Raw genomic sequence first — 18,869 nt, 5'->3', positions numbered from 1 at the left:
GCGGATCTGACGATGATGGCTCCTCTCGTATGCTTCTTCCTTCCTCGTCAGTCGGCACTGCCGGCGTCGCTGTTGGCCAGATCTGCCGGTTGGTGGGGCTAGAGGGTCTGGTAGGGCGGGATTGCGGGAAACCCTTGTCTGGTCACTGCGGCCACGATGTTGGCGAAGCTCCGGTCGAGTTCCCCTTCTTGAAGGTGGATTCACGATCCCTCCCTCGGCCTCCCCTCTCAGTCCTGGGCGAAAGCCCAAAATCTCTGGATTGAGTGGTGACGGCGCTCCGACGTTGTTTTTCTTCTTGAAGACACCACCTTGGGACAGCGGGGTGTGTTGGAAATATGCCCTAGAGGCAATAATAAATTGATTATTATTATATTTCCTTGTTCATGATAATCATTTATTATCCATGCTAGAATTGTATTGATAGGAAACTCAGATACATGTGTGGATACATAGACAACACCATGTCCCTAGTAAGCCTCTAGTTGACTAGCTCGTTGATCAATAGATGGTCACGGTTTCCTGACCATGGACATTGGATGTCGTTGATAACGGGATCACATCATTAGGAGAATGATGTGATGGACAAGACCCAATCATAAGCCTAGCACAAGATCATGTAGTTCGTATGCTAAAGCTTTTCTAATGTCAAGTATCATTTCCTTAGACCATGAGATTGTGCAACTCCCGGATACCGTAGGAATACTTTGGGTGTGCCAAACGTCACAACGTAACTGGGTGACTATAAAGGTGCACTACGGGTATCTCCGAAAGTGTCTGTTGGGTTGGCGCGAATCGAGACTGGGATTTGTCACTCCGTGTGACGGAGAGATATCTCTGGGACCACTCGGTAGGACATCATCATAATGTGCACAATGTGACCAAGGAGTTGATCACGGGATGATGTGTTACGGAAGAGTAAAGAGACTTGCCGGTAACGAGATTGAACAAGGTATCGGGATACCGACGATCGAATCTCGGGCAAGTATCGTACCGATGGACAAAGGGAATTGCATACGGGATTGATTAAGTCCTTGACATCGTGGTTCATCCGATGAGATCATCGTGGAGCATGTGGGAGCCAACATGGGTATCCAGATCCCGCTGTTGGTTATTGATCGAAGAACGTCTCGGTCATGTCTGCATGGTTCCCGAACCCATAGGGTCTACACACTTAAGGTTCGATGACGCTAGGGTTATAAAGGAAGTTTGTATGTGGTTACCAAATGTTGTTCGGAGTCCCGGATGAGATCCCGGATGTCACGAGGAGTTCCGGAATGGTCCGGAGGTAAAGATTTATATATGGGAAGTCCTGTTTTGGTCACCGGAAAAGTTTCGGGTTTTATCGGTAACGTACCGGGACCACCGGGAGGGTCCCGGGGGTCCACCAAGTGGGGCCACAAGCCCCGGAGGGCTGCATGGGCAAAGTGTGGGAGGGGACCAGCCCCAGGTGGGCTGGTGCGCCCCCCCACCAAGGCCCAAGGCGCAAGGGAAGAGGAAAGGGGGCAAACCCTAAGGGCAGATGGGCCCTAAGGCCCATGCTCCCTGCGCCTCCCTCTCCTCCCCCCTTGGCCGCCTCCCTCAGATGGGATCTGGGTTGCCGCACCCCTTGGGGTGGGAACCCTAGAGGGGGCGCAGCCCCCTCCCCTTCCCCTATATATACTTGAGGCCTAGGGGCTGCCAAACACGCGATTCGATCCCTCTTTCTTGGCGCAGCCCTATCCCTCTCTTCCTCCTCATATCTCGCAGTACTTGGCGAAGCCCTGCTGGATCACCACGCTCCTCCATCACCACCACGCCGTTGTGCTGCTGCTGGATGGAGTCTTCCTCAACCTCTCCCTCTCTCCTTGCTGGATCAAGGCATGGGAGGCGTCACCGGGCTGTACGTGTGTTGAACGCGGAGGTGCCGTCCGTTCGGCACTAGGATCTCCGGTGATTTGGATCACGATGAGTACGACTCCTTCAACCCCGTTCTCTTGAACGCTTCCGCATAGCGATCTACAAGGGTATGTAGATGCACTCTCCTTCCCCTCGTTGCTGGTTTCTCCATAGATAGATCTTGGTGACACGTAGGAAAATTTTGAATTTCTGCTACGTTCCCCAACAGGGTGGTGGTCAACGCTTCGGCGTGGGAGGTGGTCTGCTGGATATCTTAAGTGGTGTTCATGTTCGGCTGCTTGAGGTTGAAGTTGGGCCTGTGAGCGGCTTTGGCGATGTTGGGGTGTGCCGCTGCGTGGGTGGTTGTGCTTGTCGTCCTCTCCTTGGCAACCAGTTGGTCCTGGTCATGCGAGCTCAGGGGTGAGCAACTCTGCCTGTCGACGGTGTAGTGTCCTCCAAGCCAAGACTAGAGGCAGGGGCCTCTTCGAAGGTAGAAAAGGATGGCGGACCAGCAATGGCTCGCCTCAATGGAGATAACTGAGCGTCACAATCCTCCTGCAGCAGGCTACTACCTCGGCTTAGTCACGTCGTGTGCTCTGAGAGCCTCGATGATCAAGCTTACGTTTGGTGCATCCGATGCTTGTTAGTGGCTCTTTTGGTGCATCCATTTATGGTTTTTTTTGGACCCTGATAAATTCCGAACATTCGGATTTTAAGCATTTTCATCCTGAATGTTTTTTCATGGCAACTTTGTCCTAGTTCGTTCTTTTGTCAGAAAATTGCCATGTTTGCCAACCTCGCGTGAACTAATATTGCCATGAAAAACGTTCGGGTTGCCATGTTTAAAATCCGAACATTCAGGATTTGTCATTTTCATTTTTTAATCTTTTGTTGTTCTGGCATGTTGGTGCGGTGGTTGGTTTATAATATATAGAGCGGAGGAAAACCTTTTCGTCAATACAGAAGATAGCCAACAATCCCAATGCTCATCTGAAAAAAAAATCATTCCAATAGTAGTACGCATACGAGGCGCTGGAACGGTTTCCTCTCTCAAGTCTTTTTTAAGAATACGCCAAAGGCGTACCATATTTTTATAGAAGGCAGAAGACAATTACAAGAAACTACTTCTCGCTGCGAACAACAAGTGTAGCACGAACTCCACACCCGAGCTTATCCGAAGACAAGCAAACACAAACGCTACAACCACAACACAAAGGAACTTGCCCTAAACAGAACAACTAAGCCGCGTCTCGACCAACACCGGTCACCTCGAAGAGCAACAGCTTCAACCGGACTTCCCTTGCCAACGCACCAACCACCCTTGAATGCCTAAAATAAGATGGCGAGTGGGTGGTGGGACTCAGTCGATCCTGAAAAAAACCACCGTCTTGGACTCACCGGCGCTGGCGTACATTGCGCCAAAGTAGCTCCACTCGGACCAGCGGTAGGCACCGAAGAACCACAACACAGAACCTCGAGGCCAAGTCTCCACACACGATGCTCCCATCAGAGGAACGACACTAAGACACCACCATCGTCGGTCCGAGAACGAACTAGGCTTTCACCCGGAGACAGCAACACAAGCTAGGAGGAAGAGATGCCGGCACACCTTAGCGACGCCTCCAAGGAGGGGACCGACACCCGTAGGCGCCGTCGCCGCCAACACCGTCCAAAGACGGGCAAGATTTTCATCTATGTCGCACATCTCCAACCCTCCCCACCGGAAAGAGGCACACGGATCTGTGATGGGTCACTCCGCCGCCGCTGCAGCACCTCAGCCATCGTGACCAGACGTTGCAGCACACCGATCCAGCACGACCGAGGGCAAGCAACCCGACCTCCATCTCCCGCTTGACCAAGAAAAGATCGCAACTTTGGTCCATCTCCCGCTCGGCCAAGAGAAGATCGCAGCTTTGGTCCATCTCCATGGCAGCACGCCAAGGGCAGCCTTGTGACGCCCTCGATTCAATCGTACACTAATCATACACGCAAATGTGTACGATCAAGATCAAGGACTCACGGGAAGATATCACAACACAACTCTAGACACAAATTAAAATAATACAAGCTTTATATTACAAGCCAGGGGCCTCGAGGGCTCGAATACACAAGAGTTAGCGGAAACAACAATATCTGAGTACAGACATAAGTTAGACAAGTTTGCCTTAATAAGGCTAGCACAAAAGCAACAACGGTCGAAAAGGCAAGGCCTCCTGCCTGGGAGCCTCCTAACTACTCCTGGTCATCGTCGGTCTCCACATAGTAGTAGGCATTGGGGGTGGCATCTGGCTCCTGGGTTCTGACATCTGGTTGCATCAACTGGAAAGAAGAAGAAAGGGGGAAAAGGGGGAGCAAAGCAACCGTGAGTACTCATCCAAAGTCCTCGCAAGCAAGGATCTACACTAAATATGCAACATTATCAAAGGAAGGCTGTATATGTGGACTGGGCTGCAGAAATGCCAGAATAGAGAGAAGGCCTAGTCCTATCGAAGACTAGCATCTTCTGGAAACCACCATCTTGCAGCAACAGGAGGGAGTAGAGTAGCATAAAGTAAAGTAGTAGTAATGTTATCAACCTCGGCCATAGATCCTCTCTCGACTCCCTGCGAGAAAGCAATCCCAGAGCCATACTATCCAGTTATCATCACAATCCATTCCTCATATCCAAGTCTCATCTCAAGTCTCCAGTTCTAGTTGTATCGATCGGGATACAACTCCAAGTGTCCGTTACCGTAGGACAGGCTATCGATAGATGTTTTCTTCCCTGCAGGGGTGCACCAACTTACCCACCACGCTCGATTAACTCCGGCCGGACACACTTTGCTGGGTCATGCCCGGCCTCGGCCAAACAATACGCCGCAACCCGACCTAGGCTTAATAGAGAGGTCAAGCACGCCGGACTAAACCTATGCCCCCAGGGGTCATGGGCCATCTCCCCGGGAACTCCTGCACGTTGCGAGGGCGGCCGGTGAGCAGACCTAGCTACCTCCCTAAAAAGGCAGTAGCTTACCAGTCCAACCCGGCGCGCGCCGCTCAGTCGCTGACGTCTATTAAGCTTCGGCTGATGTATACGACGCATAACGCCCATACTATGCCCACGTGATGGTTAGTGCTATCAGGCCAGAGGCCCCTCGGATCAAATATCCAAATCGTAGTGGATTAGGAACGCGCGGTAACAAGCAGAGACTCATGAAAGATGTGACCCCGTTGCCCCGTCTCGAGGACTCGCGGCAAGGGCTAGGAATGCCCGGCCACGCCTCGTAATTATCTCGCGGGCACCCTCCAGGTCAACCCGTCTCCACATCACTCGCAATCAAGCTCGCGCGGGTACCCCTCAGGGTCGACCCGTCTTTCCAAGTAACAAGGGTAAAGTCCAAGTATCCGTGTGTCCAAACATCAAGGGGAAAACCCGAGGAATCACCCCGGTGAATTCCACTCGATGTAATCATCAAGGTGAACGTAAGAGGAACCACCCTCGAGGTTCACACTTGAGGGGTTGCACGACAGAGTCGTATCATAAGTGGTTAAGGAGGAAATCACCCTCGATGACCACGACCGAATAGCTACTCTACAGAGATCTCATCAGGAGTGATGTATGAGGTTCCACCCTCGGCACTCGATGGTACTCTGCAGAGTCGAGCAACAAAGGGGTGTGATGTGACGTGAGGTGTCGGGGCCTGGTCTTCGATCCCGTTGATCGGGTCTTCTGATAATCCAGCGGGGCAGTCGGGTCAAGTGGGGGGTCACTGATGGGTCTCTAACCAACCTATACTAAGCAGTTTAGGATAAGCAGGTAGGTAACAATAGCAGGTTACAATAAACAGGCTATGCAGCAGAATAGGAGCAAACAATTACAGTAGCAAAATCTAGTGCAAGCATGAGAGAATGGAATGGGCGATATCGGGATGATCAAAGGGGGGGCTTGCCTGGTTGCTCTGGCAAGGAGGGGTCGTCGTCGACGTAGTCGATCACTGGGGCGGCATCGGTCTCGGGGTCTACCGGAGAGAAGAGGGGGAAGAAACAGTAAATATAAAGCAAACATAGCATCACAAAGCATAACATGGCAATATGTTGTGCCGGTTGTGACCTAACGTATGGCTACACGATATAGGTGAAGGGGGAATTGAACCGGGAATGTTTTCCCGGTTCCGGACCTGTATCAAACAGATGACCGGAGGGGGAATTTTCCATGTTCAGCATGCTAGGGGCATGTGACAGATGAACGGACCGCGTATTCGGATTCGTTGGATTTTTCTGAGCAACTTTCATATAGAAAACATTTTCATCCGAGCTACGGTTTATTTTCTATGAATTCTCAAAGATTAAAGCATTTTCAAAAATTATTTAAATTAACAAAAAAGGAATTATGACGTCAGCAGAGTGTCAGCATGACATCAGCAGGTCAACAGACCCGCTGACTAGTCAAACTGACCGTTCGGTCCCACATGTCATAGAGAGAGGGCTAACAGTGGGTTATTTTAAATGAACAGGGGTTAATTTGCAGTTGGGCCCCACAGGTCAGTGACTAATTAGTCTAACAAGTTAATTTTATTTATAAAAACGTTTAGTTAGCCTAATTAACAGACGGGGCCCACTTGTCATGTACAGTAACTGCGTTGACCAGAGTCAACGTGGTCAACTGGGACGCTGGGGCCCCCTGGCAGCCTCACTGGTGTGGCCCCCAAAGGGCCACGTCGGCGCCAGGTCAGCACGGCGGCCGGAGCAACGCCGGCGACCACAGGAGACGCGCGGCGACACGCTGGATTCGCCCACAGGCCACCAAAACGAAAGCGGGCGGTCGCGTTCGAACGCGGAGACGAAGCCGCGTCGCGTGGTGTGGTCGGTTGGACGCGGAGATGGCCAGAGCAACGCCGACGACGACGGGTGGCGACGGAGCTCTCGGGTGCGAATCGGGCACGCGGTTGCGGTGGGCATTTGCGCGCGCATTCGGGCTCATTCGAGCGAGTGCGAAGCGCGGCGTCGATCTAACCCAACGACGCGGGATACGGCAGTCGAAAACGGCAGCTACGGCGAGCTCAGGCGGCGGACAGAACATAGCGCGGCGGCAAGCTAACTACGGCGATGTACACGGCGCGAGAAGAGGGATGTAGGGAGGGAGGAGCTCACCGAGTGGCTCACACGATGGCCCGTGGTGGTTTAGGAGCTGCAGAGACGTCGCCGGAGCCGAGGATGAGCGGCGGCAACCGAAGATGTGGACGAAGGCGAACGGAGGCAGCGGGGCTCCACGTCTCCACCTAGTGGCACTAGGAGAGGTTGCCGACGGCGGCGAGGCCCGTGGACAAGGCCAGCAGGCACGGGGCCGCCGGTGGCCGCGGCAACGACGGAGGACGGCGGCGAGGGCGCTCGGGCCGCGGATCTGGAGGAGAGGAGGGGCGGAGCGAGCGATGGAGAGGGAGGAAAAGGATGAGGACGCCAGAGGGAGCGGGGAAGAAAAAATCTCGGGGGCGGCCGCGGTGGAGGCCTTATCCTCATCGTCCTCGACGGCGAGGTGGTGCAGCGGGGCGCGGCACTGTCGCGGCGCGGTCGGAGGAGCAGTGGAGGGGAAGGCGACCCGGTGGGGGGGGGGGGTGTGGGCCACATGGCCTATTGGGATGCCATGTGGGCTGAGGCCCATGGGGGGGCGCGGTGGCCAGCTGGGCCAGTCGGCCTAGTTGAGGGGGGGCCTTTTCCTTTTCTTTTTTTTAAGCTTTTGCTTTTGCTTTTAACAACTTTCTATTATAGCTATTTTAGGCCATTTAGACATTTTGTAAAAATATCGGTTCACCACCAATATTACCAGAAGAATTCTTTTCACATGATGAATATTTTGAATTTCACACAGAATTTGAATTTGAATTCAACTGGAATTTGAAAGAACATGAGACAATAATAATCAGGCACATGTTTAGCAAAAAGATCAACTTAACCCGAGGGGTTACTGTAGCATCATTACACTGGGGCGTTACAAGCCTGCACAACACGCAGCCACCAGCCACACCAATCCAGGCAGGCGGGCACGCAGCAGATGGCCCAAGGACCTGGAACGGCCAGATTCGGATCGCACGCCATCTCCCAACTCCGGCGCCAATCGAGGGCGCTCAACGCCGCTGCTACACCCGACCGCTGCCGAAGCAGCATCTCCTGGCCGGGCTCGCAGCGCCGCGACCACCTCGAGTACCCTCGCCGGCGCCGCCTTGACCGAGCCGCGCACCCGCCTCCAGGACCCTTCCCGACGCCGCTCGAAGCCCGAACCCGTGCGCCAAGGCCTCCGCTGCTACTTCCTTGCCGAGCTCCGCCCCTCCATTGCGCCCCCCGCCATGCGCCGCCACACCAGAAGAAACCTCCCGCGCCGCCTGCTTGGCGTCCCACCCCCGCGCGAGGGGAGCCCGCCGGGGCGCGCCAACCCCGCCCGTCGCCTTCGGCGGCCGGGCGTCGCCGCCACAGCCGCCGTCGGCGGCGGCAGCGGCTGGGGGAGCACGAGGAGGCTTGCGGGGCTAGGGATTTGGCCTCCGGAGGCGCCCGCGCGAGCGGCCCGGGAGGAAGGGGAAAGTGTCCTGTCTATGTTTTGCTTTCCTCTCTCAAGTCAGCCAGCTTGGAAGAAATCAAATACTGGCGGGGCGTCGGCCACATCAGCAGCGGTGAGGAAGAGACAGAGAGATAAACCCAGCAGGGAGGAGCAGAAGCAGGGTCTTCCCCCCGCGAACGAACCACCTTTCCGATCCCCTCCTCTTCTCCCCTCTCCCAGAGAAAGCGTCGCTCGTCGCCATGGCGGAGTACGCTCCTCCTCCCGAGGACCACGCACCCCCTCTACTCTACGGCCCGCTCGCTCTCTGCCCGGAGGCCTCGTCGCCTGCCTGGGTCCCCACCAAGCAGGGTGCGCGCCGTCCTCCGGTGGGGGATGGAGCCGATCCGATCCGATCCAGGGGATTCCTCACCTCCTGGAACTGGACCCGGCACAGGTGGCCGCGGTGAAGGGCGCCATCGACGACGGGGCCTGCCCGCTCGATCCCCTCTCCGACGCCTCCGACTCCGACTCCGACTCCAGCGGCGGCGGCGACGACGAGGAGAGCGACCACCCTCCAAAGCAGGGGAAGGCCGTCTCTTCTTCCCCGGTTCGACAGCTTCGACAAGGCAACGACCTGCTGCACAGGTACAACAAAACAAAGCACACGACACGATCATGAATTCACGATGAGTGCGTACGGAATCGGATGGAACACACAGCACTGCAGGATGTGTATTCCCTACACAAAGTTCACAGCCTGTGTACCTAACACAGAGCTTTGCCTGCTATTCCCTACACAAAGTTCACTTCGTATAGCAACATGTATTCCTCGGTGGTAAACTGCCTAGCAAATCTTTCCTAAAGGAAACTACCTAGTGAATCCCCTGTCTGATGCAAACAATAAAGTTTTTTTTGCTGACAATCTTATCTTGTGCACACCCGCTATTTTTGTTTCAACTGGGTCGGAGGTTTTGACTCCTGCTATTATGGCACACACATATAATATCACTTGGATCCCATGTCACTTCGAACATCTGTACAAAGACGTATTTGAGGATTTTTTTCTGATAGAAAAATAGCCTGCCTGAACTCACCACTCCATTGAAAAACGTATTGATTCGGCCCATCTGAACCCAGGCTGCTTTGGAAGGAAAGGAACAAACACATGTTCAGTAGCGAAAGGAGAATGGCACAAGACGTTATCTTTGCCATCCTGAAGAAGGGAGGCTGTGAGGAGCCATTAAGTACTATAGATAACGTCATGTGCCATAATTTGTAGTTCACAGTGAATAGTACTATATGTTGTTCCTTTCTTTGCCATCCTAAAGCAGGGAGTCAAAGATATTATCCTGGGCCATAATTTTGTAGTTCACAGTGAATATTCCTGTAGGTTGTTCCTTTCTTTGCCATCCTGTAGGTTGTTCAATCGCGAAAGGAGAATGGCCCTATGTTTGCCATCCTCAAGAAAGAAGAATGAGTAGCGAATCAATGTTAGTTCAAGCCTTTCAGTAGGCAATAATACTTTCATTCTCAACAGCAGTCATATACTAATTAAAGAAAAAAGAAAGGACACATATACATCACCCTGTTGCATTTTAAAACATTGCATCAGTGTCAGGTTATCCAAGCCACATGGCATTAGTGTAGCAATTGTCCAAATTGAGCCTTTTCAAACTTAAAGGCATAGTTGTACCTGCTTTAAGCCAGGTACATTATGAAAATGTATATATATTTCAAACTGGAAACCTACAGTTTTGTTTTTGTTCCATGTTTAGTTGTAGCTAAGGAAATATATGCGCGCTTTGCTGCGCCGTCGGGGGATATTCTGTTCCATGTTCGGTCATTGTTTTCTTGCTACCTTGTGTTCCGTTCTGTTTTAATATTGGCAAAACTGTGGATGGTGTTGGCCTGAAGCTCACTCTCGATGGCCGTCTATAGACCCTCGCACCACCATGAACACATTACATAGCTCCATCGGTCTGAGATTGTCAAGAGTATCGCCTTGCTGACAAACCTGACCTGGTCTGCCCTGTTTCACTCACCAGGAACATTCAAGTTTCCTGTGGTGGTTATTGGCTAATACAGTAACAAGCTGCTTGCTCGTGACAGTCTTAGTAAATGTCAGAATATAATCCATAAAACTTCAAGTATTTTCTGTGCTAGGCCTGAAACGATACTCCACCTTTTCCTTCGATGCACCCGCTAGCTAGCATGCACACACGCACACATGGTCAAGCCACTAACGAACGAACGGCTTGATCCACTAATCACTCTGTGTCTCTGTTAGCTAGCTACACACGCACACAGTAGCTTTAGCACTTATGCATATTTATCTATCCTCACAGGCTCACAGCTAGCCAGCTACGTTTACTTATTGCTAGCTAAACCAAGCCATCGACTTACATGCATGCATGATAATAATTCAAAGACATGAACAAATTCTCACGTACGTGTGCATTGCATGCATGACTCATCTAATGCATGGCATGACTAAATATATAGTGGAGTAATGCAACAAGATTAACCTGACAAGCGTCGTGCTTAGGACCCAACCATATACAGTAGTAGAGGAAATGCATGCACCTGCACATAGGTGCCTGCCGGGCTCTTTACAGGGTGCTCAGCTCTGTCTTGCGGCCACGCTTCGCCGCATTCCTTGCCAACTTTCAGTACAACTTGTACAACAGTGAATATATTATCCCTTTAAACTTCACATTTAGGCCGAGCTGATAGATGCTTCAAACTTGCGCCCTACAACAGTGAGTATATTATCCCTTTGAACGTAGTTTACCATCAGACATTTCTATATTCCCGCAAAAAAAATAAACAATATATTTCTAGTAACACTGTTGACGTGGTTTTTGCAAAAGGACTGCAGATTAAAGATGGTAGCCACAACACTGAAGTGGCTTTTGGACTGAGCTGCATGTTCATGTTCTTCCAAACTTTGCCATCTCTTCGTGGTTTTCTTAATCATTACGTGCTGCTGAATTAACACCTCTGTTAAAACGCAAATCAGACAAGGACATACTTGACTGGAATGGACATTTGATATGAGCTGCAAAAGAACCATTGGTTTGACAGGGCCCAGGATTTCATCAAGGCACGCACAATCCAAGGTGCTCAACTCCAACAGATCCCTTAAAACTGCATCTCCTACATTCCTCCCTTTCAATTTATCTTCTCTGCATACATATTCAACTCCAATTTACATAACAAGAATTCAAACTTATATGTTACAATGCCATAACTTCGAATTTTTCAATATACAACATCCAAATGCACAACATAAATCGAAATACTTCATCCTGATAGGAGGGCATCTTTGCATTGCGATGATTTTCCTCCATAATGTCCTTCCAATAGTTGGCGCCGGTTTGATTATTTCCCATGACCGCATCAAGTGTCACATTCTCCCATGCCATCACCGATGCCTCATCCTCACACATCGTGTAATTGGCTGGTCTTCGCCCCTTATCAAACGGAGTGCCAAGCAACTCCACGACATCTTCTACTTAAGAATTTGGCATCGAGCAGTTGATCTCGTCTATGCACACACAATCACTCATCATGCTCATGAAATAATTGGCACTAGCAATGAACGGAACAATCAATTAGTGACAATTCAACAGCATTTAGTGTTAAAATAAGAAAAAAAGGAGATAAACTCACATTGCGGGCATTTGGTCGAATACCTCAGAGGCGTCGCCCATGCCGTGCTTGCTGACATCAATAACGGGCGGAGGAGGGGCTTCGAGGGGTGGGTGGGAAGCATGGGTGTTAGAGGGCCCTCCCGCCGACTTCCTCACTGCACTCTCTTCCTTGGCTTGGACAACTCCGGGTGGCACCCAATAATATCAAGTGTTTCCAATGAGGATGGCAGACCACACACTGGTAAAGATTGGAGCTCTGGGCAGTATGATATTCTCAGCACTCTGAGAGACGAAAGGCTCCTAAATTTCAACGGAAATGATGTTGTAGTGACTTTAGGACATCTCTCGATCACCAGAACTTTTAGTGAATAAAAGAACTGCAGTGAGGATAGAGAGTGCAAAAACTGGCAGTTGCGTACGGACAACTCAGTGAGCATGGTGCTGAAACTAAGTGTTTCTGATGCTGGAAGAGATGTTACGTTAGGCAGGTCTATCATCTCCAACAAGGACAAATGAGGCAGAGCCTGGAGAAAACTACTAAAATTCTGGTCAGTAAAGTTGCAGCGACTAAGTTGCAACCTTTGTAGAGAAACAAGCAACCCTATTTCTTCAGTAGCAATGACTTGTTCAGCACCACTTATGTTTAAAGCTACAAGAGCCTCTACATGCTGCTTATGGAACAACCCGTTGAAGTGGACAGAAGTTGTGCAAACATCCAGCTGGAGCTTCTCTGAACTTGAAGAAAAAGGGGCAAGCCTCATGTATGGCATGAAGCCTGTACGCTCAATGGTAACTTCACGAGTAGTTGTGGAGAAGGGAGGAATTTCGACCAATTGTGGACAATCCACTATAATTAATCTTTCAAGGCATGGAAATGAATTCTTGTCCTCTATTCTAGCCCACTCACGCAACTTTGGGAAATCATCAAATTCAAGGACACTTAGAGATGGAAATGCCACATCACCGTTGCCATAAAACTCATGTCCAATTCGGTCAACTGCACACAGCTCCTTCATGTGTAAATATCTGAGTGATCCCAAATTTCCCAATGGAGGAAGGCTGCCCAAACTCCTGCAATTGATAAGGTGCAAAGAACGCACTTGCTGCAATGACTGTAGCCAACTGGGAGCTTTGGTGCCACAATACCTTCTTATATGAAGTACCTTTATATCTTGGTGCGGCTTTAAGCCTTCAAGTACCTCTTCGTCAGCAGGAGGGGGGTTATTTCTACTAGCGGAGCTCCATTCTAAATTCAGAGAATTAAGATGCGTTTTCTTATTCAACTCAGCTTTGCAGGCTTCTTCATAGCTTGAAACATTGTCTAGACCTTTTACTTTTAGTAACCCACGGAGACCATTGATGTTTCTCAACTCTTCTGATCTATGCCCTTCCTTCTTTTCAATGTGGAACTCAAGTGATCCCTGAAGCTTAGCTAGCCGACCAATGCCCGCCAATCCTGCAGTACACTTTGTTTCAACAAGAAGGTGCCGCAAATTGACCAGCATAGTAACACTTTCAGGAAGCTTATCAAACGAACATTTCCCAGTGAAGCACAATACTTGCAGATTCAGGAGCTTGCCAATCGACTCAGGAAGCCTCTGGATGGAGCCATGGATAGATAGGTAACGGAGGTGCAATAAGTCATCAATGCATTGGGGCAACTCTTTGGAGTTAAAGCAACTGACATCAAGAACACGCAACTGTTTTGAATTCTCCAGGATACTTTTTAAATTCACAGAAAAATCCTCTTGGGAGCAGCTGGAGTTGGACGGAAGTGACGGTCGGATTAACAAGGTGCGCAGCTCTTTTAGAGTGCAGAAGCTTGTGAGACGAGGTAGACTGTTCATGGTGACAGACAGATGGCGCACTGTTGACGGGATGTCACAGTTCATGCCATCATCAACATGGAAGCAGTCCTCCGCAGCAACAGACCTTGCAAGATCATGCAGTAAGCCGTGTACCAAGTAGTACGTCTTGGTTCCAAGCTTGATTTCCTGGAAGAATGAGCGTGAAAGGAGCTGATCAAAATATTCTCTAGCTATGTCTTCCATCCTTTTGTCAGCCATGCCTTGTGGTTGAACAAAACCCTCGGCAATCCAAAGGCGGGACAAGTGTGCTGGATCAAACTTATGGTCCTTTGCAAACAAACTGCAATATGCGAAGCACCGCTTGAGGTGTACTGGTAGGTACTTATAGCTCAAGCGTAGGGCAGAGGAAACATTATTATCTTTTAATCCTGTTTCCATGATATTCATCCAGTGAATTTCGCTCCTTGTATCACCCAGCAAACCTCCCACCAGCTTGGCAGCCAAAGGTGAGCCATTGATTTTTTCAGCAATCTGTTTCCCGATCGGGTGAAGATTTGGATAGACATTCCCAAGATCACTTGGAAAAGCATGTTCCTTGAGTAGGGCCCAGCAATCATCGCTATTGAGCGGATTCACGGTGTACATCTGCGATGCTCCGAGGATGTGAGGCACGGTGTTCATGCGAGAAGTCGCCATAATTCTGCTCCCAATATCTGCTGACTGTAGAGGAGCGAGCATGTCCAGCCAGGTTTCATCCTTGCTGTTCCATACATCGTCAAGAACAATCAGATACCTCTTTGATGTAAGAGATTGACGGAGCTCAGACTGAAGCATTTGAAAATCCACCATCTTGTCAGCAGAGCCATCCCAAGCTGGCTTGACCGACCTTAGGATCTGTGCTGCGAGGTCCATCTTGTTGGAGCTACTTGAAACTGACACCCAACATTTGACATCAAAATGCTCCCCAACCGCTGCATCGTTGAACACCGTCCGAGCAAGAGTTGTCTTCCCGATTCCTCCAGCACCAACAACGGAGATAACAGCAGACTTGGCACATGGCTGGATGAGCAATTGCCCGATATCATCCTTCTCCTTGTCGCGCCCAACAAATACCCTAGTCTGAAGAATTTCCCTGCCTGAATCAGGCATCCGCGGTGGCAGCGAAGTGGACGATGAGCCGCCGGCGGCCTTGTCAAGCAGATGAACAATCTTTTGAGTTTCTTGATTCACAGCTTTGATGTCCTTGATGATCTTTTTGGGTGGTTTGGACGCAACTATTCCAAAAGGGAGGCAGTTGGAAGCACACCACCTGAGAGCGGGGAGGGGCTTGGACTGACGACGGCTACGAACCCGAGGCGGGTTGTGGCAGTCGATGGTGTCTTGAAGGTCTTGGGCGAAGTAAAAGGCGTCCCTGGCCTGCAGAGCCAGCGCCTTATATCCGGCGGCGGCGGAGATGCCCCAGATCTGGAGCAAATAGGCCACGAGAAGCTCCAGGGTGGGGGCGGCGGCCTTCCCCCCGCACTTGCTGGCCCCAGGCGCACATCTCCGGCGGCTCCCGCCGCAGGACTGGATGTCGGAGGCCAGCCCCTCCATGGCCTGAGAGGCCGAGCGCAGCAGCCGCGGCGCCTCCGCCAGTGCCGCGGGATCCAGGCCGCCGGAGCACGCCGCTGCCTCCATGGGCTTCATTCTCGCAGCTTGCTTCCTTTCAGCGTGTGTAGGCGTGCGATTTGGTCTTTGGTGGGAGATGTGGAGCGTAGGGAGACACGGAGGCTGCGAGTTGCCATCCTATCGAACCCACCACCACCTACCGACGGCGAATATATAGGCACAATAATCCCCACTGGCCAAGCAATTCCAAGTCAATGTGGAACAGCTTTCCGCGTAATTTATTTATGCCGGGTGGATGCCGTCCCATACTTTTCCTCCTCATATAAAACACGCCGTCTCATTTTCTTTTTTTGAACGTAGCCAACCAATTTTTATTTGTGAGTGGAACCTGACCAGCAACTACTACCATTTTTTAAATTGGAACCTAACCACCTCGCCATTGCTTCCAAAATCCAATCACGCGTCCGATGCTTGGCAGCAAAATGACAAAATGACCCTTGGGCCGCTCCGAGCACTTGGCCATTTGACCTGTTTTTCTACTTGTTTTTGTTTTACCTTTTGTTTTTCTATGTCCTTTTACAGCTTTTCTGGTTTCCATTGTTTTTTTCATTTTATTTTTCGCACATGTCAACATTTTCAATACACGTTATACATTTTTGCTATACACGTGTAATATCTTTTTTGATACATGTTGAACCTTTCATAAATACATGATGTATATCTTTTGAAATACATGTTTTTGAAAATGTTTATGAATACTTGTTAATTTCTTTAAATGCATGTTGAATTTTTTTCCAATTGACAATAACCTTTTTTTTACATTGTATAGACAATTTTTTTTCTAAAATGTCATGATCATATTTTTGCAACACGTGAACATTTTCTATAGGTCATTACAATTTTTTGAATGCCATCAGAATTTATTTTAATTACATGATTTAATATATTGTGCATTTTTTCAAGACCCATGGACATATTTTTAAATGTCACACATGTTTTTTTAATGCCATCAACATTTTTCCTGAATTACACAAACATTTTTTTACACAGTATCAAGATTTTTGGAAAATGTCGTCAACATTTTTAAATGTCACATTCATTTTTTGAATGCTAACAACATTTTCTAAAAGTTGTGCAAACATTTTTTGAACATGCCATTAACATTTTTAACTTGCGATAAGCATTTTTAAAATTAAATGTACTGTTTTTTCCATTTCATAAGTATAAATAAAGTAATAAAACAAAAAAGGAAGTAGAAAAGGATAAAAACATGTAGAACAGTAAGTGGGCCGGCCCATTTACCAAGAGCCATAGGCGAGACTGATGGACACATTTGATATAGATATTTGTGCTCATTAATTCACCCATTATTGATTAATGTCCATGCATTATTACTGAGATTTATTGAATATTTGAATGATAATCATATAAAGAGCATGTTGGCTAGTCATTTGTTTCTTTCCAGAAAAGTGTGCAAAGGCACTATAAACTTCAAGATTCTCATTAAGAGGCTAAAGAAAATGAGACAAGGGCAGGAAAAAAAGGAGGGTTCGAAATGATGAAAGACTTAGGCTTTTTCTCTGTGTGTGTGTGTGTGTGGGGGGGGGGGGGGGACTAAAGAAGAGAAGGATCACCTTGTGCTTAAAGAAGAAAAGAGAAGGGGCAAAATGGAATATGGAAAATCAGACTGGGAGGGGTAAAATCCATAGTGCAGCCATCGGTCCCATCTAGGCTTGGCACATCTCTCTTATGTCCCCACACCTCTTTCTCCACCTCTAGCCGTCGGCCGTGGCGGTGCCACCATGCCATTAGTAGCACCACAATTCCTCACCAGCTCGCGCCTCCAGCCACCGATCTGCCACCACAAGTCGCTCCTCCATCCATCCAACATCCTCTCTCCTCCTGCACCCCTACCGCCGCTCTTTTTCCCACTTAGATAAAAACATACTACATCATAAATTTCATGAAGTTATATTTTTTCTCAGCAAAGATAGAAGCCATTATTTTGTTTTTCTTCTCAAAGAGAAAGGAAATAGACGCAACTTGAAAGCGTCAGGTTCACAATCTTTAATACATGCCATATCACAAAGCTTTGTGAAAGAATGCAAATGCATATTTGTGGTAAAAACATGTGTCCCTTTTCTTCCATTTATATGTGTTCATCAGTTCATGTCTTGTAGCTTCCTTTATCATTGATACTTTTTTAACGTAAAACGACAATACCAAAGTATAGTGAGGATAATCTTCCAATATTTTTCATATCCAATGCACTCAAGATAGTCCAACCAAGTTGCACTTCACCCCCGCCGTGTTGTTCTTGGCCATGATTAAAGGTGTTGCAGTTGTCCCCGCTCTCCATTAAGTGTTGACTTTGGCTACTCCAGTCATCGACCTTGCTTGCATGGATTCTTTTTAAATTGTCACCAGTGTGGCCCCCGCTCTCCTTGGTCGTGTTGGTGCTCTAAGTGCTCAAGGAAGACACAAGGAAAGCAAATGGCTGGGGTTCCAAGTGCAAGGGTTTGTAGCAACCGATAAGTCTTCCATAAGTGAGAAACCAAGGTATCAATTTGTGAAGGTATGTGTGTCCTACACCAATGATAAGTTATGCGACACAGATAACACTTCACTTTTGTCTGCAATAGTGATAACAAGGGTATCAACCCTACTAGTTTTGCTAGATGTAAAAGATATTAATGTATAATGTGACCTGAATTATTTTTTGTATATTCAAAATACTAATAACCAAACGTAAAAGTGTGTGAATAAAATGTTGAAAGGTGTTTCTTATATAGGAAACTACACCATGGCTTATAGTTTCACGAATAGTAACTCTCCATAAGATAAAAGTGGGATAAATGTAACAAAGACATGTGAAAGTGAAATATGTCGTGTTCATGCTAGAATATGTATGATGTGATTGGATTACATAGGCAATACATTCATGAATCCATAGACACGATACCTTCACTACATCCATGGTTCATACTCCACTCTTTGATCGAGATGCCTCCACGTCATCCAAGGTGGCATACTTTTTATAAACATGGTTTCAGTAGAGGTCTCATGCCATCACTTATCCTCAGTGGCAATAATGCAATGTGAGTCTTTTCCTCTTACTACCATCGGTGTAGATTATTGATAATCCCAAGTGCTAGAAATTGTTGCAACACTTTTCACTGTGGAGGTGGAAGTATGGAGTGTCGATATTTCAAGGGAGCTAAACGTAGGAATCCTACTTCCTCGATACTCTATCTGCCACTGATACAACCATGTGTACACCATGCAAGGGCTTTCCGACTCTCTAACAAAATATAATTTGCAAGTATAAAAGAGGTTATGTGCAAGCATGTAAAAGTGCATGTAAATAAAAGTAAGGTACTAAAATTTAAAGTTGCAATAAAGTAAAAGAGAGCAAGTGTG

The 18,869-nt window shown here is 48.6% G+C and overlaps 2 protein-coding genes across 3 annotated transcripts; one reads left to right on the top strand and one right to left on the bottom strand.

The window, feature by feature from the left end:
* The first annotated feature begins 7,689 nt into the window (after nucleotides 1–7,689).
* Nucleotides 7,690–9,792, top strand: LOC125535156. Its single transcript, XM_048698202.1, has 2 exons — nucleotides 7,690–9,025; nucleotides 9,518–9,792. The coding sequence occupies exons 1-2, from the start codon at nucleotides 8,193–8,195 to the stop codon at nucleotides 9,657–9,659; spliced, it is 975 nt and encodes a 324-aa protein (XP_048554159.1). The 5' UTR covers nucleotides 7,690–8,192; the 3' UTR covers nucleotides 9,660–9,792.
* Nucleotides 9,793–11,517: 1,725 nt separating this feature from the next.
* LOC125535155 (putative disease resistance protein RGA1) lies at nucleotides 11,518–15,770 on the bottom strand. Of its 2 annotated transcripts, none has more exons than XM_048698201.1 (2): nucleotides 12,076–15,770; nucleotides 11,518–11,971 (listed from the first exon to the last, which is right to left on the bottom strand). In XM_048698201.1, the coding sequence occupies exon 1, from the start codon at nucleotides 15,525–15,527 to the stop codon at nucleotides 12,186–12,188; it is 3,342 nt and encodes a 1,113-aa protein (XP_048554158.1). In that variant the 5' UTR covers nucleotides 15,528–15,770; the 3' UTR covers nucleotides 11,518–11,971; nucleotides 12,076–12,185. The 2 variants fall into 2 exon arrangements, with proteins under 2 accessions (XP_048554158.1, XP_048554157.1); XM_048698200.1 differs by having other exon boundaries at nucleotides 12,053–15,769.
* Between the last annotated feature and the right edge of the window lie 3,099 nt (nucleotides 15,771–18,869).

This window comes from Triticum urartu, chromosome 2 (assembly GCF_003073215.2).
Source record: "Triticum urartu cultivar G1812 chromosome 2, Tu2.1, whole genome shotgun sequence".
Lineage (NCBI taxonomy): Eukaryota > Viridiplantae > Streptophyta > Magnoliopsida > Poales > Poaceae > Triticum > Triticum urartu.
Note: the sequence above shows the minus strand (reverse complement) of the source record. Positions and strands in the feature narration are given on the sequence as shown.